A 20,544-nucleotide genomic window follows, 5' to 3' on the forward strand; every position below is an offset into this window, starting at 1 on the left:
CAATATAAAACTCGATCTTGATTTGACCGAAGATAGGGAGATGTATATATATGCCATTAATAAGTGTGGAAATATTTGTAACGTCAAATTAGTTTATTATTTAGTGAGATAGTATTATTGAATTGATTGGGACAGAAACCCAGATGTCCAGTGGAGGATAAGACCTAAAGTGGGAAGCAATTAGCAGTGAGAAAATCAGATTTGAAACTATTTTATTATACAGAAAACCGCAGTATGTTCAAAGAGAGATACGTAACGTGTTGAATGGTTTGCCACTAACTAAGATAACCATGATTAAAGTATAAGAAAAATGATTCTAAATATTTAATTTCTGAATTAATCTGGATTCTGGAAGCTGGGAGGTCTGTTTTAGCTTTTTTGATGGTAGGGAATTGCTTAAAAACGTAATTTGATTCCTTGTTTTAAAAATTCCATGTTTAGTTCAATTTTATCTAACATAGAAAATATATATATATCGAAAATGTTGTACAAATTTCCTAAATTTTACTCTGTCCAAGGTAGACATTCTGATTATTTGTACTAGGATTCTTATATATATAGGGAGTGGATCATGTAGATCCACCCCTTATCCTAGTATATACGTATATAACGCTTTTTCACATATTGCTGTCATATGGCGCACTAGGAGCGTGCCACATGGCAACAGCCTCTCAAGACATTTAAATGTCTTCTAAGGCCAAAAATACGGAGGAGTAAAATGGTCATTTCGAAAAAAAATTAAATCTTTTTATCGATTTTTTTTTCTAGGGCCGTAGTCCAAATTGTGCATATAATTAAACACCAATATGTATAAAGATAACCATATGCATGACGTTGGATAGAAATATACATGAGAAAGTATCAGTGTGTAACCCGTCAAGTGACCGGCGGCGAGAGCTACCTGACGGTGTTGCATAATACTATGCATATAGTTCAACACGAATATGCATAAAGAAAAACATAAATATACATAACATTACACACAAATATGCATAACATTTTTCGACAGCGAGAGACACTAGAGGGTTTGCATACTAATACTTTCTCATGCATATTTCTATCTAACGTCAACGTCGTGCATATTTGGGTTTATGTTTATGTATATTGGTGTACAATCATATGCATAATTTCGACGACGGCCGCGGGAAAGAAATGAATTTTCTGTAAAAAAAAAATAAAAAAATGAAATGACCATTTTACCCTTCCGTGTTTTTGGCCTTGGAAGGCTTTGGAAGCCCTTGGGAGGCTCCTGCCATGTGGCGCTAGCGCGCCATGTGGCCCCTTTGTGTGGTCCAAATTTTTTACCTATATATATATATATATATATATATATATATATATATAGGGGCGCGCTCCAGTGAGACCCCCTATTTTTCATGAAACACTAGGACAATGAATAAGACATATAATACTAATGAACAAAACTTATACCTAACGAACAAGATGTATATACTGGTGAAAAATAAAATTTAAAAAATTGTTAATGAATAAGACATATATACTGATGAACAAGACAGTATATGCTGATGAACAATGCAGTATATACTAATGAATAATAAAATTTAAAATATTTTGCTCCCTCCAGGATTCGAACCCTGCAAAAAAAATTCTCCCTCCAGATACAATATCAGCCATATGATTGATAAAATAAACGCACCAGATCGTACCCTAGATCTTACTAAAATTTGAGGGTCTCATTGGAGCGGCCCCCTATATAGGGGGAAGTTCAATGGAGACCACTCCCCTATATAGAGAATGAAGACCAAATCTGGTTCCTTGATCTAACTTAATCTAATGGTGGTAATTTAATTGATTAATTTTATTAATTTTCATTTATTTTATAATCAAAAGGTTAAGCATGTCATTTTCTATTTAACCCTAATCTCACTCACTCTCTCTCATTCACGCTCTCTCTCTATCTCTCTCTCTCAATCACTCTGCCCCCTCCCCCGCCGCCTCCATCTCTGCTGCTCCGCCGCCCCCCATCTCTCCTACTGCTCCGCCGCCTTCCTCCCCGCCGTCGCCGCTTCTGCTCCGCCGCCATCCCCTCCATTCTCCCTTCCACCGCCTCCCTCCCCTATCGCCTCCATCTCTTCTTCCTCCTCCTGCTGCTCCCCCGGCGTCGTCAGAGTGAAGCCGATGAAGACGACAATGGTAGAACGCTTGTGGTGGCGATCGTCGCGCCGCGCCGTCGCCGGATTTACAGATCTGCATATCGTCAATGAAGTGTTCGCAGAAAATATCAATGAACATACTGATGTTCGTTAATATGTTCGTAGAAAACCAATGAACATACTGATGTTCGTCGATATGTTCGTAGAAAAACCAATGAACATACTGATATTCGTCGATATGTTCGTAGAAAAACCAATGAACATACTAATGTTCATTGAAATGTTCGTAGGAAAACAATGAACATACTAATGTTCATCTATTATGTTCATTGACGGATCAGGTCCCAGAATTGGAAGAGAATAATTTTCGGGATTTGTTCAACCAGATGCCATAATTCGTGGATTTGAGTGGACGTTTTTGCCCTTTTTGGATTAAATAAATGTAATTAACCATTATTTAATTACATGAAAAATCAAATCAGGAAATAATCTGGATCATTGATTGGATTGAGATGAATGGCCTTGATTTGGTCTTCATTCTCTATATAAGAATTGGTCTCCATTGAATGCAACCCTATATATATATATATATATATATATATATATATATATATATATATATATATATATATATATAGGGGTGCGCTCCAATGAAACCCTTATTTTTCGTGAGACACTGATACCCTTATTTTTCAATTAATAAGACAGTATATATTGATGAACAATGCATTATATACTGATTAATAACGAAATTTAAAATATTTTGCTCCCTCCAGGATTCGAACCATGAGATAAAAATTCATCCTCTAGATATAATATCAGTCATAAAATTAATAAAATAAACACACGAGACTGTGTCTAAGGTCGCCCAACTCTGATTTGTGTTGTAAATTGTACAAATCGTAAAGGTCATATTTTGTTGTAACAAATAAAAATCATTTTATAAAATGAAAAATTTATTAAAAAAAAAAACGTGTTAATGGACACTTTTAGATAGTATTTGCCTATTATTTGGATCCCAAAGAAAATGTCTAATAAGAAAATAAAATCATTAGCATATGAATATATAAAGTTTTAGTCCATTCATGAATTGTATTTGAATTTTAATTTTGGTATGATTGTACATAAATTTTTAATTTATTAGGGAACTAAAATTCCTAAACTTTTCGAAAAGAATGGTTCATAAATTTTCATTTTTTATTTTTATTTTTTTTATTGCATCATTTTAACTTGAATTTATGCAGTGTTTTAGCTTATAAATCTTTCAAAGTCTGATTTTAGCTTTGATTGAATTTGAAATATATTTAAATTTGAAGATTTTAGTTTCGTGGTAAAATAATACTACCTCCGTCCCGCTTCAAATGACCCTATTTTTATTTTGAGTTGTCTCATTTCAAATGATTCAACCCAAATTTAGAAATATTTAACATTATTTTTTGGATGATCCCACCACCACTTTACACCTTTATCATACATTCCTTAATTTCTGTGCCGAAAATTTAGGATCATTTGAGGCAGGACGGAGACAGAGCTGGCCCTTTAGTGTATTTTGTGGGGCAATGGTCCAGGGCCCCCAATTTTTGGGGGCCCCAAAATATTGGCCCAAGAATAGTATTATACCCATACCCAAAAAAAAAAAATACTCTACCTATTTCTAACGAGTCAAGAGTTTGGAGGCAACAACTTAAAAAAAATTCTCTCTCAAACTCAATAACTCATTAACGGTCAAGAGGAACGACTCTCATCTCTCAATCTCTCTCTCTCTCTCTCCTTCTCTCTGCACTCTCTCTCTCTCTCTCAACGCTCTATGAACTCTCTCGATTCTCTTCGGCGACTGTACTCTCGGCTCTTGTTTGCACAGCCGCAACCTCGCAGCAAGGCAGCAAACGTCTGTTCCTGACCTCATGTTCCTACCTGGCTGCGTTCTGCCGGCGCCAGTACTCCTGCCGGAGAAGTTCTCCTTGTCGAGGCCCGTTTTTTTCCTCTTCGCTTAGGGCCCCCGGAATGTCGGGGTCGGCCCTGCCTGGCTGCGTTCTGCCGGCGCCGGTGCTCCTGTCGGAGAAGTTCTCCTTGTCGGGGCCCGTTTTTTTCCTCTTCGCTTAGATCCCCCGGAATGTCAGGGCCGGCCCTGGACAGAGGGAGTAACAAATTGAAAATTTATATACTTCCTCCGTCCCACTTATATTGACACTTTTACTTTAGGCACGGAGATTAAGAATAAGGGGTTGAGAATATAAAGTGGGTGTAGACCATTCGTTTAATGTGCGTAGAGAAGGTAGGGACTACATACTATTTTTGGAAAGTGCCAATATAAATGGGACAAACAAAATAGGCAAGTGTGCCAATATAAGTGGGACGGAGGGAGTACTAGTTATACCAAAATTAAATTTATACTCAATTTATTAATTACCTATAAGTGAAATATCCCGAGAAAACATTATAAATTGCACACAGTTGTTATACGGCGAAGTTTACCTTTGTTAAACTGAAATGAAAGCTGAAACATCAAACAGAAACAAGATTAATTAACCTCGAAGATATTTATAGCTCACTAAAAGATACAAACCATCCGAATAATTGCAGGAATTTGAGGAAGAAAATCTGAAGAATGATGATGACTACAAATTATATTTGGTGATGAGGACTTATCTGCAATCATCCATTGTTTAGTGATAAAAGAAAGTGCAGCTAGGAGAGTTTGTTGCGTTGGATCAAGAAGCGGTTATTGGAGTTGGATTCTTCTAGATTCTTTTGTACCATTTATATACTTGTGTTGTAGCTTTTGTAACACACATTAAACATTTAGACCTATGCTAGAAATTGAGAGTACAGAGCTAAAAGATAGAAGAAACTTGTGAAGTTTGAGTTGTTGGGAATTTTCTTTGTAGGATGTGTGGATTGAGTTGTAATCATTCTCAATGACCAATAAATACCCTATTGACCCTTCGTGGATTTAAGTTTAGGTTGAATCACGTAAATCTTTTGCTTCGATTGTGATCTGTTTATGTTCTTGGTTATCTTATTCTTGCTACAAGATTGTTCTTGCTGCTGCAATTGTTCTTCGATCGAAAGATAATAATGTCACAAAACAAGAAAAAATTAAACCCCACCATCATCAAAATTATGAGGGAATAAATCTATTATAACCCCTCGTATTTCCATTTGAACGGATGAAGACATCAAATATTTGAATATAGTGTGATATTTTATACTCCGTCCACGATAAATATGATGTGGATGAAAGGACACAAGTATTAAGAAAATATTGGAAAATGTGTATAAAATGGAGAAAAGATCCCACCAAAGAAGAATTGTTGGGTAAATAATAAATATAATTGTGAGATGAATTTTTTGTAAATATTGTATGTGAATATGAGTAAAAGTATAAAGCCATATTTTCTATAATGAAAACACCATACTTATTGTGGACTGAAAAAAAAAAAGGGCAAAAAAACCACACTTATAGTAGACGGTTGGAATATTGATTTATGTTAATCATCCATACACCTATATTAATCTCCAAAATGTAATAAAAATTGAGGAGTATGATGATGGACGAAATTTTGTTAAATGGTTTTTTTTTTTTAAACCGTTAAATGGAAATTTTAATAAAGAAGTTATCCGATGTAGTCTCATGATCAAAATTCTTAAGATCGAAAATTAAAGTAGGAGTATTAATTAAATATTTTTAAAAAAACATTGAAAGTTGAAGAGTATGAATAAAAATAAAAATTGAGAATATCTTTTAAAATATATACTAAAAATTTAGGACATGAGACATGGTCTTTTGAAAACAACTCATAAAACATAAGTCCCAAAACAGGCAATACCTCGTAAAGAATATTTTAAAATAACATCCTTTTCAATACTCAAATCCAAATTCTACAACTTCTTCATCGACCAATATTTTCATCACCAGTTCACTTGGCATCACCTCTATCACCATCATGTGTTGGTCTTGTTGATATATAATCACAGGGCCATATTTTCATCACTAATTCACTTGGCATCACCTTTACCACCGTTATGTGTTGGTCCTGTTGTTCTGTAATCTTCCCCGTGCCATATCCACTTCGTGTATGTCAGGTCGAAACCATTGACTGTTAGATGTGCCCTTACGATGTCAACAGTAGTCTTTCTAGTGTTAGCACATTTTGCACAAGGACAAGTTATTCTATTAGCATCAGTCGCATTTTGCAATGCAAAATTCAAGAAACCTTCAACTCCATTCTCATACTCGTGCGATAATCTATTCTTCCACATCCACCCCTTCTCCATTTTTCCAGTGGACTAACTAATAGTCAGTATACCTAAACCATTAAGACAGTAAGTGTAGGTATGCATGAATGAAAACAATCATATTTTGAGAGCACACATCAATGTAGGTATTAACTAAGCATTTCATTATTATTGTTTCATGAAGTCTAAATAACATACAAATTAATTAGAAACTCAGCACGGTGACTACAATAACTAACACAACATCAATATGCTACAAATTTATCAATAGTCTAAAATTTTAAGAACTTGTCAAACGATACTCCATAGAAATAACTAGTATCACATACCATGCTATAAAACTCTCTAAGACTACTAATTAGTACATGAATAAATGTCATATCAAGAGTTCATAAATAATTCAATGAAGCAGGACAATTTTGGTACCTTAAATTGAGAGACCACTGATCACTGATGAAAACTTGTATAAATATCATATAAAGAGTTCACAAATAATTCAATGAAGCAAGACAATTTCGGTACCTTAAATTGAGAGACCACTGATCACTGATGAAAACTTGTATGGAGATTTATTGATAATTGTGGGAGCAGATTAAGAAAGATAGAGAAAACCTGTCACAATAAAATTAATTCTGGGTAAAGATCAGTAAATACATACTTAAAAGAGGATTAAATACATAACCAAAAATTATAAAACCAATAAAGGTCCACTACTAGAATAATATTAATCTCATCAACATTATATTATCAACAATACAAATAATAATTATCAAACCAAATTATACACAACGATAAGCACTAATTCCATCAAAAACTTCGGGTGCTACTGCTAACAAACGAAAAGAACATAAAATAAAATTAAAAAAAAAATAATTAAAGGATGAGATTATTGCACAACATTAATTATGTTAAGTGGGCAACAATAAAAGTAGAATTCAGCTACAACCTATCACAGTGGGGGCAGGACTCTTAGTGTGTGTGTGTGTTTTTGCATGTAAACATGCAAGAGACAATGAATGCATAAAAGCAAAAATCATGGCAGAATGTGCATACATCTTGAATACTTTATCTGAACACAGGAGTATTATTTTTTAATTCAATATGTAAATACAGACCAAAATTTAAAAAAAAATACCAAAACAGAGGTCATTCTTTAAGGAAATTAGCAAATCATGATTTTGTCACAAACTCTTTAAAATAGTTTATAAGTTGTTTAGGAGCTTATAAGCTCCATTTATAAGCTCTAAAAATAAGCCCCAATAGCTTATAAGCTCCCTAAAAAATAAGTTCATCTACCCCAACTTATATGAAATTTATTTTTTTATAATCTTATATGCAACAATTATTTTATAAATATTAGTCAATCATAATTTGTTATTTTCATCATATACCCTCTCAAGTTCATATCTCTTCGATTTTGTCTATCTAACAAAAATTATCTCTCTAGCTTATAAGCTTAATTATTTAAATACTTTGACAACTTATAAACCCTTATAAGCTCTTGAAACATCTTATTAGTTGTTTGAGCTTATAAGCTTTTTAAAATAGCCAAACACCCTCTAAGTCCAGCCGAGTAGTGAGCCTTCAAGTTTTTTTTTTGTTCCTGAATTTTGGTTGCTATTCTTCAAGAACTAAACATTCTTTTTCTGAATTTTGGTTGCTAGTCATCAAGAACTAAACATGCTTTTTCTGAATTTTGGTTGCTATACATGAAGAACTAAACATTATTTTTCTGAATTTTGGTTGCTATTCATCAAGAACTAAACATTTGGTGAAAATTGGTTCACAACATTTGGTTATTCTATCTACAGACAGTCCTTATTTGTATTGATGATTGTATGTAATAATACATTTCTCTCAATATTAAGATAGCGAATTTCGCCACTATCATTGAAATTCCCAAAGTTCAAGTTAAAAGAATGGCCATTGCAAATAACAACACTATTTATTTAAAAAGATCGCACGACGAAACTATCGATTTGAGAATACACTTTGTCTAGATTATATTTTCAAAGGTAGCAAGATATGAAAGACATGCATTACGGGTATATAGATATTTAGAGAATATACTCGATTGCAAAAATGTGCAGAAAAGAAAATAGTTAAAAATAAAAAATTAACCTCCTCAGGCAACTGGGAAATGAAGTCGTTGCAGAGCGAGTTAGACGGTCGCGCCGCCTTCTGCCAGCCGCGCTTCCAACACAGGCAATTTGGTGTCGCTTCCGCGCTTCCAACAAAGGCGATAGTGACGGTTCCAAGGGACAAGGGTGGCGGGGTTGGTAACGGTAGAGAGCGTGGCGGGGGTGGTGAGAGCTGCACCGGCGAAGGCGGCGACGGGTGAAGATTTAGCGCTAATCTAGGAGCCGCCGCTGCTATGGAAGAAGGCGACTTGGGGAGAAGTTAGGGTATGGTACTATGGTTTCGCGGTTAAGTTATGTTCAAACTAATTTTTTTAGTTTTTAAGTTTATTTTAAATTAATAGTACTATAAAATATTTTAATTTTATAGTAGGAAAGTATATCAATTATGTAGATGGTGTGGTTGGTAAGCGCATTTGAATTCATTTGTCAAGGCTGAATTATAAACATTTTTTTTTTGTTTAAGCATATCCTCTATTTAAAATACAGAACCGATCACCTACCCACCGTGGGCAAGCATAACATGCCCACCACTGATGTGGCAATTTTAATTAAGAAAGAGAATTAATAAATCTTACTCTAATTAAAATTATCTTACTATAATTACAATTACCACATCATAGTGGGCACGTTATGCATGCCCACGGTGGGTAGGTGATCGTTTCTGATTTAAAATAAGGGTTAATTGCCGAAAAATCCACATACTTTTTCATTTTTTGATTTTTTTCTATGACAAAAAAAATTAACATGACAATACATGAATTGGAAAATTAAAAGAAAATTTCCGCCGTCCACATTTTTCGACCGGGATGACATGGATCCGATGTGTGGGTTTTTAATCTAGGTGTCAGTTTTTAAAATATTATATGTACACCACCTCATATTTATTTTCCACTTGTTTAACTAATACTCCCTCTGGCCACACCAAATTTTAACTACCAAAAAGTGAATTTCTTAATCTCCGTGCTGAAAAGAAATGAGTCTATTGGTCTGGGACGGATGGAGTACTAAAAATCTGAAAACCCTAATTTCTTAATTCATTTCTGCCCTAAACAATTCTCTAGTTGAAGATTCACAAATCCAAGGTAGAATCTCCGTTAACTTAATTTGGTACGTCAAATTAACCCCTTCCCAACGCGCAATTGTCGTTGATTTCATCATATCTCTCTCACCCTCGTCACCGCCGCAACCCTAGCTTTCCGTCGCGGCGTGGTGGAAGACCACTAAGAGAAGTATTACCACCTCGCCACCTCCAAAAACCCATCACTCTCTCTCTACCTCAACAACCAAATCCTCGACGATTCCTACTCAATCGGCAAATCTTTGACTCAGGACCAACTCGTCGATCTGGCCTCCAAGGGCGTGCAGACAAACGCAATCAACATGGAATTCCATGTTTACAAAGTTCATCAATTTCTTGAGCTCCTGAATTCGAGCTTAAACTCCAAGAAGAATCCATATTCCGCTCTAATTCAATCGAAAACGTACTAAGAAATCTGAAATTTTGCTTTGTTAAGGAAGAACCCTAAATCGTGAATAAAGAGAGTAAAATGCGGTAAACCTTAATTTTCAACCCAATTTCTGAACTTCAACTAGTAAAACGACGTCGTTTTATGTTTAGGTGAAACGACGTCGTTTAAGTCATCGGATGACATAGCCACGCTGGCTTTTCGACTGCCAGCTCGAATTTAATTTGGGGGGGAGGGGGGGAATGTGGACGGGGAAAATATCCTATCAATTTTTTCAATTCATGTATTTTCAAGTAAAATTTTTTAGTTATGGGAAAAAACCCAAAAATCAAAAAGTATATGGATTTTACGGCAATTAACCCTTAAAATAAAGACTGAATTATAAACAACTTATGGTTATGGCTTAGTTGGTAACAACCTTATTTAACTTGAAAATGATCTATGGTTTGAATCTTTTGTCCTATAATTTTTTTTTCAATTTTTTTATGATATATACCAATTTTTTCAGGAAATGACATGTATCTATGAGAAAATGCCATGTATCTCAATTTTTGTACTTCATATATGACACTATATTTTCAAAGTGTTATATATACACAAAAATGCTCTTATAGATAACATAATTAAAAATACAGTGTCATCTATCATGTGTTAAATATGCTCAATTTTTTAGTAGTGGTAATTAATCCATGAAATAATTTAGTCATTCCCAGGCCAGCGTCCAATGAGATAACAAAAATCAATGTTGTATGCATTTCCTCTTTGTTTAAGGGAGTCATATATTATATTTCAATGATAAGATATTTTTCTACTATTTAAAAAAAAAAAAAAACACTCTTCATGGTATGTCGTCATATATAAAATAAAACATGAATCATAAATAATAAATTTCACCAACTTACACAACTTATGCAAGTATAATACTATTTTCATTTTTATCAACACAACATCGCTGCTGACACGCGATTCACGAAATAAAACACGCATCCACAAAATTTTCAATCTATACAAAACTTGGTCCAAAAAATGGAACACATCTACACTACACTCTCAACCATTCACAATCATCTCCATCAAAATATCATTCCAAGAATCAATAGGGCCGGGCAAACACCAATGCAAGCAATCACTAACAACCTTTGCATTCTTAATCTCACCGGTCGGCCGAGAAACCCTAAATGCTCCCGGATGCCCGTCCGGCCTCAACAACGACATCGGATTCACATCCAAAAGCCTAAGCTTCACCCCCTTATCACGAGCCACAACACGCGCTCTTCCAAACTCCTCAAGCTCTATATCTCGAAGAATCCTGTCCAACCAGCTCAGCCCGAACTCGCCCTCCCTGACGGGCTCGTTCCTCTCACACACTCCACCATCAAACCATTCGCCCCCCTCAAAGTGGTCCGGGCTAGTAGTCCGGTAAAACACCGTGCCCGTGTGGTTGGACGCGACGATGTACTCGAGCACGCCCTTGATGACTCTTCGGTTGGCAGAGTCGAACCCGATGTCGGTGAGGTTCCTCTTGGGACAAGAATGGCAGCCCAACACGGTGTCGTTGTCGTAGTATATTGAGCTTCTACTGTACCATTTGCCACTTGAAAAGATCATGTAATCCCAGGTTTTGAAATGTTGAGTCCAGCTGGGATCGAGTGTGTCCAAATGCACATCTACTTCAGATGGAGAAGCGTCGTAGATGTTTTGAGGAATGATGGCTTTTGCAAGAAATGGAGACCAAATAATTGATGCAGTGAGGTTGTATGAAGGGAAGATCCATTTTTGGGATTTGTGGCCCTTGTCGTGGTGCACCAGAGTAGCCTCTTCCACCTGATCAGAGTAGCCATCTAATTTTGATCACTTTGCTTCAAATCGTCTTCTGTTTATATTTATACTAGATTTGCCTTCCATGGTAATAATTACTATTAAATTAAAATATAAGTTCCGTAAGAGTGTGCATGTGACACAAGTTTTAATAAAATGTTAGAAGAGTGTATTGAGAGTTGAAAAAGTGATTCACTTCATTATAAAATAAGAATATGAAATAAGGAGTTAGTGGTGGGATAGTATCAAAAAATGACAAATGCACACTCTTGTGGGACGTCCCAAAATAGAAATAAGAGCACACTCTTATGTGACGAAAGAAATAGAAAATTTACAACCAAAATGCTTCTTAATTTAATCTAAAAGAAATGCTTCTTATACTTTTACCTATAATTCATAACGACAAAGTTGTTTAGTCGTGAATTGATCATATTTTATATACTAATCACAACTATGAAACTTCTTAATCATAAATTGACCATATTTTATCTACAATTCACATCCGACTAGTCCGTGAAGCCTTTAATTCACGTCAAAATAATACTTTAAGTAAAAAAAACTTGTATTTTTTTTATTTTATCTTTATATTTATCTGTATCTTTCAATATAAAATGGTTATTTTGATATATCAAGTATATCACTAATCAGAGACATAACAATACATGTGGATCAACAATATATACATTGATGAGAAAAATGGGATATGGCAATGTGTGATGATATTCAAAGAAAAGACAACAAAAATGAATGAAGATGGAAGAGAAGATTTAGATTTACCGTTGAGAGCATGCAAAGGAGGGATTGGATATGGTTCCTTGATATGGAATCTCCAATGAAGGCCCAGCTTTTGTTCCTCATCATCTCAAGAAACTTGAGCGGGTCGAACCGGGGCAACTCGCAGGCGCGTGGCTTCCACCTCCAGTGAAGATAATGCGGGTCGGGTCGCCCGTTTTCCAAACAATTCAGCTGATTGCCTCTGGTGATGAAACTGCAGCTCTTGTTGTAAAGAGGCTCTCCCTCAAAACCCACCCAATCTCCCACAAAAACATCACATATTTCTGCAAATATTTTCAGTGAGTTGAAAGTGAAACATCATATATATCATGCTTGCTACAGATTAGTAAAATCTCATACAATGATAAAAGATTAGACCTCGTGCATTTTCTTGGATGCCATTGCCAACAGAGGTGATTTCTGAAAGTGGGTGAAAATCAGAGGATTTGTGGTGAAGAAGCATAAATGCAACTACAAATACAATAACTGAGGCACCAAACTTTGCAACAGAAGTGTAAATGCACACCATTTTTGAGAATTATAGGTTGGAAATAACATGCCCTTTTAAACTTTCACAAAGAGACAAATGGGTACAGCCTATTACAGGGCATGTTTGATGTATTCTACTTGTACCCATGTGATTAATCATGCAATTGAGCCACACATTATTACACAGGAAGTGAAAATGGTCTGTAATAACATGTTTTATGTTGGATTGTTGTAAAATAATAAAATATTTCAACTAAGGGAAAATTGCACCTAAATACACAAACTTTGCCAAAAATCCATATTTGACGCGAAGTTAGGATTTTATATTTTAATACACCAACTTTCGTTGTTGTCCAAATTTGACACGACTTAATTCTTAAAAATTCAAAAAACAATCCCTTTTTGTAAATAATTATACAAAGACCCACTTATGTTATAATTTGGGACATTTAAACCAAAACAAGATATTTCCTTATGATGTTTTCTTATAAACCATTTTAGGCGTGAATCAAAGATTAAAAGAAAACATCATAAGGAAATATCTTGTTTTGGTTTAAATGTCTCAAATAATAACATAAGTGGGTCTTTGTATAATTATTTACAAAGAGGGGTTGTTTTTTGAATTTTTAAGAATTAAGTCGTGTCAAATTTGGACAACAACGAAAGTTGGTGTATTAAAATATAAAATACTAACTTCGCGTCAAATATGAATTTTTGGCAAAGTTTGTGTATTTTCACGCAATTATCCCTTCAACTAATCAATAATTGAATAGTGGATTTTTTTTTCTTCTAAGGGTGTGTTTACTTTGGTAGTAAAATTTTCATTTGAAAATGATGGATAAGAAAAGGTTAAATAATAATTATATTTTTCTCCTTTTTTTATCATGTACTCCCTCCGTCCCACTAATGAAGACACACTTTCCTTATTGGGCTGTCCCAATAATAAAGACACACTTCCAAATAAGGAAAAAATTATGGCTTAATTATAACTAATTAATTGAACCTTAATTATGGTATAAATTAGTAGAAAATCCTAATCTACTCATTTCACTTCACCCACCTCCCTCATTTCTCTTCACTCCCGCCTCCCATCTCCTCCCTCTTCTCAGCAGAGTCGTCGCCGGCGAATCACGACCACCGCCGAGCACCCCTCGCCCCCTCCGGTGAGCCTCCGATCGCTCGCGCACACTGATGGGGGCAGAGGGCCGAGCCCTAGCCCTGCCGAACAGCAACGTCGCCCTTCCTCTGCCACCCAGATCCGCCAAACCACCACCGTCCTGAGCCGCCGAACCACCACCACGCGGCTCCGGTCTCCTTCTTTCAAAAACCTAGATCCGCCAAACCACCACCCTCAATTTCTAGGTTCGATTTGAGAGAGGAAGAGAGTGGCAGATTTGGTTCTGGGGCGGCGGAGGCGTTGCTCGAGATACGTGCGCGTCTGAAACCGCCGCCATCCCCCTCTCTTCTCCTTCTCCGGCCGCCGTAGCGGTGAGACCACCACCCTCCTTCTGAAAACCTCCATTCTCATGGTTCAAATTTGGGAATCGGAGAGAACAAAATTGGCAGATTTTCATGGATTCGAAATTTCTGGTTGTGTTGTTTCGATTTTCATGATTCGATTTTTTGGTTGTGTTGTTTCAATTTCTGGATTCAATTTTCATGGTTCAAATTTTTGGATTTCTGGATTCGATTCGATTTTCATTGTTCTAATTTGGGAATAGGAATGTGAGGAATGAGAATGGCAGATTTCGATATTGCTCTTGTTGTTTCGACGGTGGTGGTCGCCGGCGATTTCGCCGGAGGAGAGAAGATAGTAACAGAACTGTATGTTAAATAAGAGAAAAAGAAGAATTAAAAAGTTTAATTAAATGTATTAAATAAATAGGCTAACATATTTTACTTCTTAATTTAACTCTCCTAAATTCCCGTGCCCAAAAGAACTGTGTCTTTATTAACGGGACGGAGGGAGTATTTACTTTGTTAGAAATAGATGGATAAACAAACTGAAATGTTGGAAAATATTTTCACACCTTCCCAATAAGATAATATTATCCAACATTTGTGAGAAAATGAGTGAAAAGAGGCTGTCCGAATAAATTTTCCAATCTGACCAGAAAAAATTATCCATCATAAAAAATATGTAAAAATAATGGAAAATATACTTTTTCTAACATTTTCTATCAAAGTAAATACACCCAAAGAATAATTGGGGTGATATCTGATACTACATGTGGCCCTGAAAACTCATCAATCCGACAGAAAAAGAAAAAAGAAGAAGCTCCAGAAATGGGACATGTTGGAATGTAGATAAGTGCAAAATTCCATGACTATTGAAAATTGACAATGCATGAAAAGAGTAAATAGAAAAAGATAAAATAATAAATGGAGATGGCGAAGTCCTAAAACTAACAAAATTAATTTATTTGGATTTTATTAAGTGTGGCTTGACCGCTTGAGAAATCAGTGTGGGCTTCTTCATGATGGGCCGGGTTAAAGAACTGAAGCCCATGCTAAAGTTTTATTTAGGGGGAAATTAAATTTAATTAAATAAATATTCCAAAACCCCCAAATTGAAATAGGGTTTTAGAAACTAAGACCGCGCTCTAGTAGAGTGTTCATCCCCAATTCGTTCCAGCTTCTTGGATTGCATGATAAGACCGCGTTTCCGGTTTCTAAGTCGTTTTATGATCGATTTATAGCTAGAAATATAGATGGATAAGTCCATTTTGGTACTTGATAAAGGTACAAGATGCACAGCTTGGAATTACAGCGGCGAGAGATTGGTTGCTGGACTCGTTGATGGTTCGTTGGCCGTTTATGATTCAACTGATCCAGCTTCTTCCAACTTTACTTGTACCTCCAGATTTAAGGTCAGTGTATTTGCTCTCTTTCTCCCGCTGAGTATGTTTTTGTTTTGCGGTGTTTTGGTATAATGATTTTGAGTTGGATTGGTGGGAGACTTCATTATGTCATTTTACAGTATGTTGAGCACTTTCTGCTGAAATGCAGATGTGGTTTTCATGTGTATTTATGTTTTTTAATTTTTTTCCTGATGGTATTTGGCATGTTATGGTTTGGTTGCGTAAATAGGCACAAAATTGCGGCATTGTGAAAGTGGTCTGGGCTCCGCCAGAATACGGGGATGCGGTTGCTTGCATTAGTGAAGATGGGAATTTGTCATTGTGGGAGGAGGTCATGGAAGGTAGTTGCTAAACTTCCCAGTTAGTGGATGCCTCCTAGGTCTATATGCTAATTATTATGAGGAATAAGTGGGAGTTGCTCATTTTTTTCTGCATTTCTCCCAATCTTGCCCCGTCAATTGTGCTTGTCTAATTTTTCATCTCCATGGTGTGCTTTTTTTCCCCCTCTTATTATGTTAAAAGAGGCTAAATATAATATATTTGTATTTTTTATCCTTTAGATACTGAGGACCCTCACTGGAAGATGTGCAAATGCTTTGACAGAAACACGAGTCAAGTACTAGACGTTCAATTTGGAGGTGGTCAAACATGTCTGAAATTGGTTAGTGTTAATTATTAATTGCTTGGAATTGACATTGTGTGGTGGTGGTGGATCTTGTTTGTTATTTTTTAACTTAGTCGCTTTGTGTGCATTATGGTGCTAAATTATTTCAGATTCTTCTGAGAACTCAAAGTCAAGTGGAACAGACTAAGTGTAATTATTTGTCAAGCATCTTATGCTAAACTAACTCTTATAGAATCTTATGGTTAGATGCTTGTTTGAAATATGGTCTTTTTAAAAAGTTTATAGGTTATAAGTTTATAACGACAAGTAGTGTGATTGAGTAAAGGTGGTGATAATGCAGAAAAACAGAATGAGTGCAAAGGAACAGAACAAACGCAAGAACCAATCATATACAGCAACACGTGGTAACAAACTTAACTGACCTAAGTGTGCCTGACTCCCATCTTATTCCAGTCCCAAGTTCTAGTGTGTGCATCTTGCAGCCTCAATTGACTTGTCTTAAATAATCGTAATCATTTATCTATGCTTATCCTTGTGAACGTGGACATTGCGAGCTAGTAATTACAGGCTCTGCCTGCACAGAATTGAGACACAAATAATCTTGTTGTAGTTTAAGTTAGAGCGTGAGAGGATATTTGATGATGGAAGGAAAGAAGGGGGGCATCTACAAGCTTAGATGCTGGCCGATACAATCTTCCTAAAGTAACCTTGCACTTCAGCTTCTTGAATAGTTGCACTGCGTGAATCAGCTCTGCAAATTGAAGATGTAGTGCATATATGAGTCATTTTAAGGTTTGAGTGAGTTCAGAAACTAATTTTCCAAGACAAATAATATGTTTTGTATGAAAAAACCAGTAGAAATATGCAAGAATAAACTATTGTAATTGAAGAAGAAATGCAGTTTTGGAATGAGGTTCTGAAATGCTTCAGATGCCCTTGATATTAAATACTAGTTGTCACTCTGGAGTTGTGTTCCAGTTCTGGGGTTTGACCTGCATTCCTTGTTACTATAGTAGCTTTTGTTTCTCTTTTTTAATTTTTGATAGAGTCAATGAATGCGCAGTATAATATTATGATGACTAGTTGATAGATAATTCATTCCAGCATGTCAGTGTTTGAGTTTTCCTTGTTTATCTACAGAAGCCTTCTTCATTGAAACTGAAAGTCTGTATATATTACTTGTATATATCTATGAGAAACTAACTATCTAGACAATTTTGAGAATGATGAAATGCCTATGATCTGCTTTGAACATCAGTCTTTGCTGACACTTTCCTTCACAGGTTGCTGCATATTCTGACGGACAAGTAAAAATATATGAGCTCCTAGATACGCTTGAACTGGAGAAGTGGCAGCTTCAGGTTCCACTTTTGCTATCTAAAGTTGTATGGTATATGTAATGCTGCTTGAAATGTTCCATCTCTTTAATACTTTGTTTTTATTCATGATGCATTTGGATATTTTCTACCATGGTTGGTGCGCATGTTAGGTACCATATAATACTTAACAAGCCTTTGAAGTTTTCTTCTTCTCTATATCTTGTGAGATGGTTTTGGAATTGGATCTCATAAGTTGTTAAATTTTCTTTTTTGAGAATAAGTGTGGATGAAAGAATGCAGCTCATACGACAGTGTGGCATTTATACTCCTTATATGGTCAAACTAAACAAATCTGTAAAGATTTTCAAAACTAAGAGACTTCTCGTGCTTTTCTATGTTCTTATGAGATCCAAATGCCTCATGCATGAAACCTAATATGTTGTCAAGGATTCTTCTCAATTTAATCCAATAAATTTACAGACATCTTATAACATTGTTTGTGTAGCTTTGTGCTGGGCTAACTCTTAATATGTGTATCTCATAGAAATTTCTGGTTTTCTGAACTTTGTTACACATTTTTCTGAGGTACTGTCCTGATAGCTGGAGACTGGAGTAACAACTATTGGAATTAAGTTTAACTTTAATGCGCAATATTTTCTTAGCTGAAAAAATATTTCATTCAAATTTAGCTGCATTGATCTTTCTGCCAATTAGTATTTGTGAAGTATGCTGGTGCAGGTTTTTTAGATCTATTACTTTTCACTGGACCTATTAATTCAGTTTTTTTTTTCAACTTATATAGGCTGAGTTTCAAAATGTGATTGATCTGGTGTCCAAGTTTGGGAATGTCTCCAGTTTATCTGCGTCTGTTTCATGGAATCCACAAAGAAGTGAAGTCCAACAATCAAGTTTTGTTTTGGGCTTTAGTTCAAACACTCCAACGTTAAATTCTGCAAAGGTACAGGCTTCTTCTTTTCCTGCTGAATATACCTGTTGCGTCACTTTTCAGTGAACTCTATTAATCTGGGAGGATTTTAGTTAATTGCCGTATTATAGTGAATGGCACTATTAAATTAAGAACTTTTTTGAAGAATATTATATATAACAACTTCTGGTTTCTCCTTATGAATTTATTTTCTTATTACGCTTGCTGTAGAGTAGACAAATAGTTTTATTACAAATATGGATATACTGTAGTTATCTTTGGGTGTTCAGTCACTAATATGCTAGTTTGGTGCTAATTAAATGAATCTACCTGGTTCTGTGATCTGTATATATCTGGAGATATGAAATTTAGTTGTATTGTATATTCGACAGGTCTGGGAGTTTGATCTAGATCATCAAAGATGGCTTCCAGTTGCAGAGCTTTCTTTACCTGAGGACAAGGGTGATCAAGTTTCTTCAGTTGCTTGGGCACCAAATATCGGAAGGTACCAAGATATGAAGTACTCCCTATCTTGCCCTTGTTATTAATTTCTCTTACTAATTCCACTTTGTAGATGGAAGGTAGATAAGAAAGCTTCTGCTACCCCTTTGTTATTGATTTCTACGTATTAATTATTGAGAAATAAAAGTTTGTTACGAAGTTGTAACGGATGGGTATGGTAAAGATATATCGTGCTCCGAAAGCACGGACAAACATGTATTTTAGTTACGGAAAACAAGGAGCATGAAACTATTTTAAAAAGATAGAACATACAACTGTACGCACACAGATATACAGTGTTCTCCTTGTATATGGATGAGCGACTTTTCAAATGTTGATAGATGATTGCTTTGTTCTTTTTCAGGCCTTATGAACTGATAGCTGTCGCGACTCAGAAAGGAATATCAATCTGGCACCTAGGGTCAAACCCTGATCATGACGGGAGACTTTCAGTGCGTAGGGTTGCCCTGCTCGCTGGTCATGATAATGAGGTATTTGATTTTGACCCCTCGATGCCCCTAGTATGTGTGATATGTACTTAATAAAAGGCTGTATGCTGGCAGTGTTGATGAAAATAACAAAGTGAACAACAAAAGATTTCTTTCAAAGGTAAACGACTGGGGATATATACTTACATCTCAATTTCCAAACACATTTGGCTTGGTTGCAAAGGGATTAGTAATTTATGCTGGAAATTCTAAAAATTGAAACTTGGCAGTGAAAATAAAACCAAACCTGCTCAATGTGAGATCAAATAAATATCTAGGTGAATGTAGGTAGATTCCAAGCAAATCAGTTTGTTTATATATGTAGATGGTAATAGTAATATATTTGGGTGAATAGGTGTCGGAAATGGAATGGGATATGAGCGGAATGACACTGGCTACCACGGGAAGCGATGGCATGGTGAGGCTGTGGCAGTCGAACTTAAACGGGGCGTGGCACGAGCAAGCTGTTCTGGCACCACCTAGTTAGTCCTGCTCTCGCCCATCATTCCGACGCTCACTAACCTATTCTGTTGGTGTTGAGCTCTGGGATTGTATGCGTGCCTTTTATTAACTGTAATGCTATAGATATATTGTTTGCCCATCTGTCTATTTGAGTAAATTTTTTCCAGCTGAGTTTGAACAGGTGCTGTTAGTATTTCACTATTTCATAGACTTCTTTGACAATTGAGTGCTCACATTTTCAAATTTGAAGGGGTAATTGATGCACTGCTGTTTTAGAGCTTTAAGATGTTTGAACCATCTTAATTTCCAAACATGGCGCTTC

At 35.7% G+C, this 20,544-nt stretch overlaps 2 protein-coding genes, 1 long non-coding RNA gene and 1 other non-coding gene across 4 annotated transcripts; 2 read left to right on the top strand and 2 right to left on the bottom strand.

Moving 5' to 3' along the window:
• Positions 1 to 5,840: 5,840 nt before the first annotated feature.
• Positions 5,841 to 8,774, bottom strand: LOC131017891 (uncharacterized). The gene is made up of 3 exons (XR_009099914.1): positions 8,475 to 8,774; positions 6,876 to 6,965; positions 5,841 to 6,424 (listed from the first exon to the last, which is right to left on the bottom strand). It is a non-coding gene; the product is annotated as an uncharacterized LOC131017891 (long non-coding RNA).
• A 2,080-nt stretch (positions 8,775 to 10,854) lies between these two features.
• LOC131017890 (protein trichome birefringence-like 23) lies at positions 10,855 to 13,105 on the bottom strand. Its single transcript, XM_057946627.1, has 3 exons — positions 12,931 to 13,105; positions 12,556 to 12,836; positions 10,855 to 11,784 (listed from the first exon to the last, which is right to left on the bottom strand). The coding sequence occupies exons 1-3, from the start codon at positions 13,079 to 13,081 to the stop codon at positions 11,011 to 11,013; spliced, it is 1,206 nt and encodes a 401-aa protein (XP_057802610.1). The 5' UTR covers positions 13,082 to 13,105; the 3' UTR covers positions 10,855 to 11,010.
• A 2,493-nt stretch (positions 13,106 to 15,598) lies between these two features.
• Positions 15,599 to 20,506, top strand: LOC131017893 (protein SEH1-like). Its single transcript, XM_057946629.1, has 8 exons — positions 15,599 to 15,911; positions 16,132 to 16,243; positions 16,463 to 16,563; positions 17,811 to 17,888; positions 18,649 to 18,804; positions 19,164 to 19,276; positions 19,637 to 19,763; positions 20,116 to 20,506. The coding sequence occupies exons 1-8, from the start codon at positions 15,753 to 15,755 to the stop codon at positions 20,245 to 20,247; spliced, it is 978 nt and encodes a 325-aa protein (XP_057802612.1). The 5' UTR covers positions 15,599 to 15,752; the 3' UTR covers positions 20,248 to 20,506.
• LOC131019249 (small nucleolar RNA snoR104) lies at positions 17,183 to 17,308 on the top strand. Its single transcript, XR_009100169.1, has one exon. It is a non-coding gene; the product is annotated as a small nucleolar RNA snoR104 (small nucleolar RNA).
• Positions 20,507 to 20,544: the final 38 nt, after the last annotated feature.

Source organism: Salvia miltiorrhiza, chromosome 3 (genome assembly GCF_028751815.1).
Source record: "Salvia miltiorrhiza cultivar Shanhuang (shh) chromosome 3, IMPLAD_Smil_shh, whole genome shotgun sequence".
NCBI lineage: Eukaryota > Viridiplantae > Streptophyta > Magnoliopsida > Lamiales > Lamiaceae > Salvia > Salvia miltiorrhiza.

Bases quoted from the DNA above. Each gene is read 5' to 3' on its own strand.
- LOC131017890 (XM_057946627.1), bottom strand. From the start codon at position 13,081: ATGGTGTGCATTTACACTTCTGTTGCAAAGTTTGGTGCCTCAGTTATT. The intron at 12,837-12,930 runs GTCTAATCTTTT...AAATATTTGCAG, and splicing joins CATCCAAGAAAATGCACGAG to AAATATGTGATGTTTTTGTG. The intron at 11,785-12,555 runs GTAAATCTAAAT...TACTCTGATCAG, and splicing joins TCCTTTGCATGCTCTCAACG to GTGGAAGAGGCTACTCTGGT.
- LOC131017893 (XM_057946629.1), top strand. From the start codon at position 15,753: ATGGATAAGTCCATTTTGGTACTTGATAAAGGTACAAGATGCACAGCT. The intron at 15,912-16,131 runs GTCAGTGTATTT...TTGCGTAAATAG, and splicing joins CTTGTACCTCCAGATTTAAG to GCACAAAATTGCGGCATTGT. The intron at 19,764-20,115 runs GTATTTGATTTT...TTGGGTGAATAG, and splicing joins TCGCTGGTCATGATAATGAG to GTGTCGGAAATGGAATGGGA.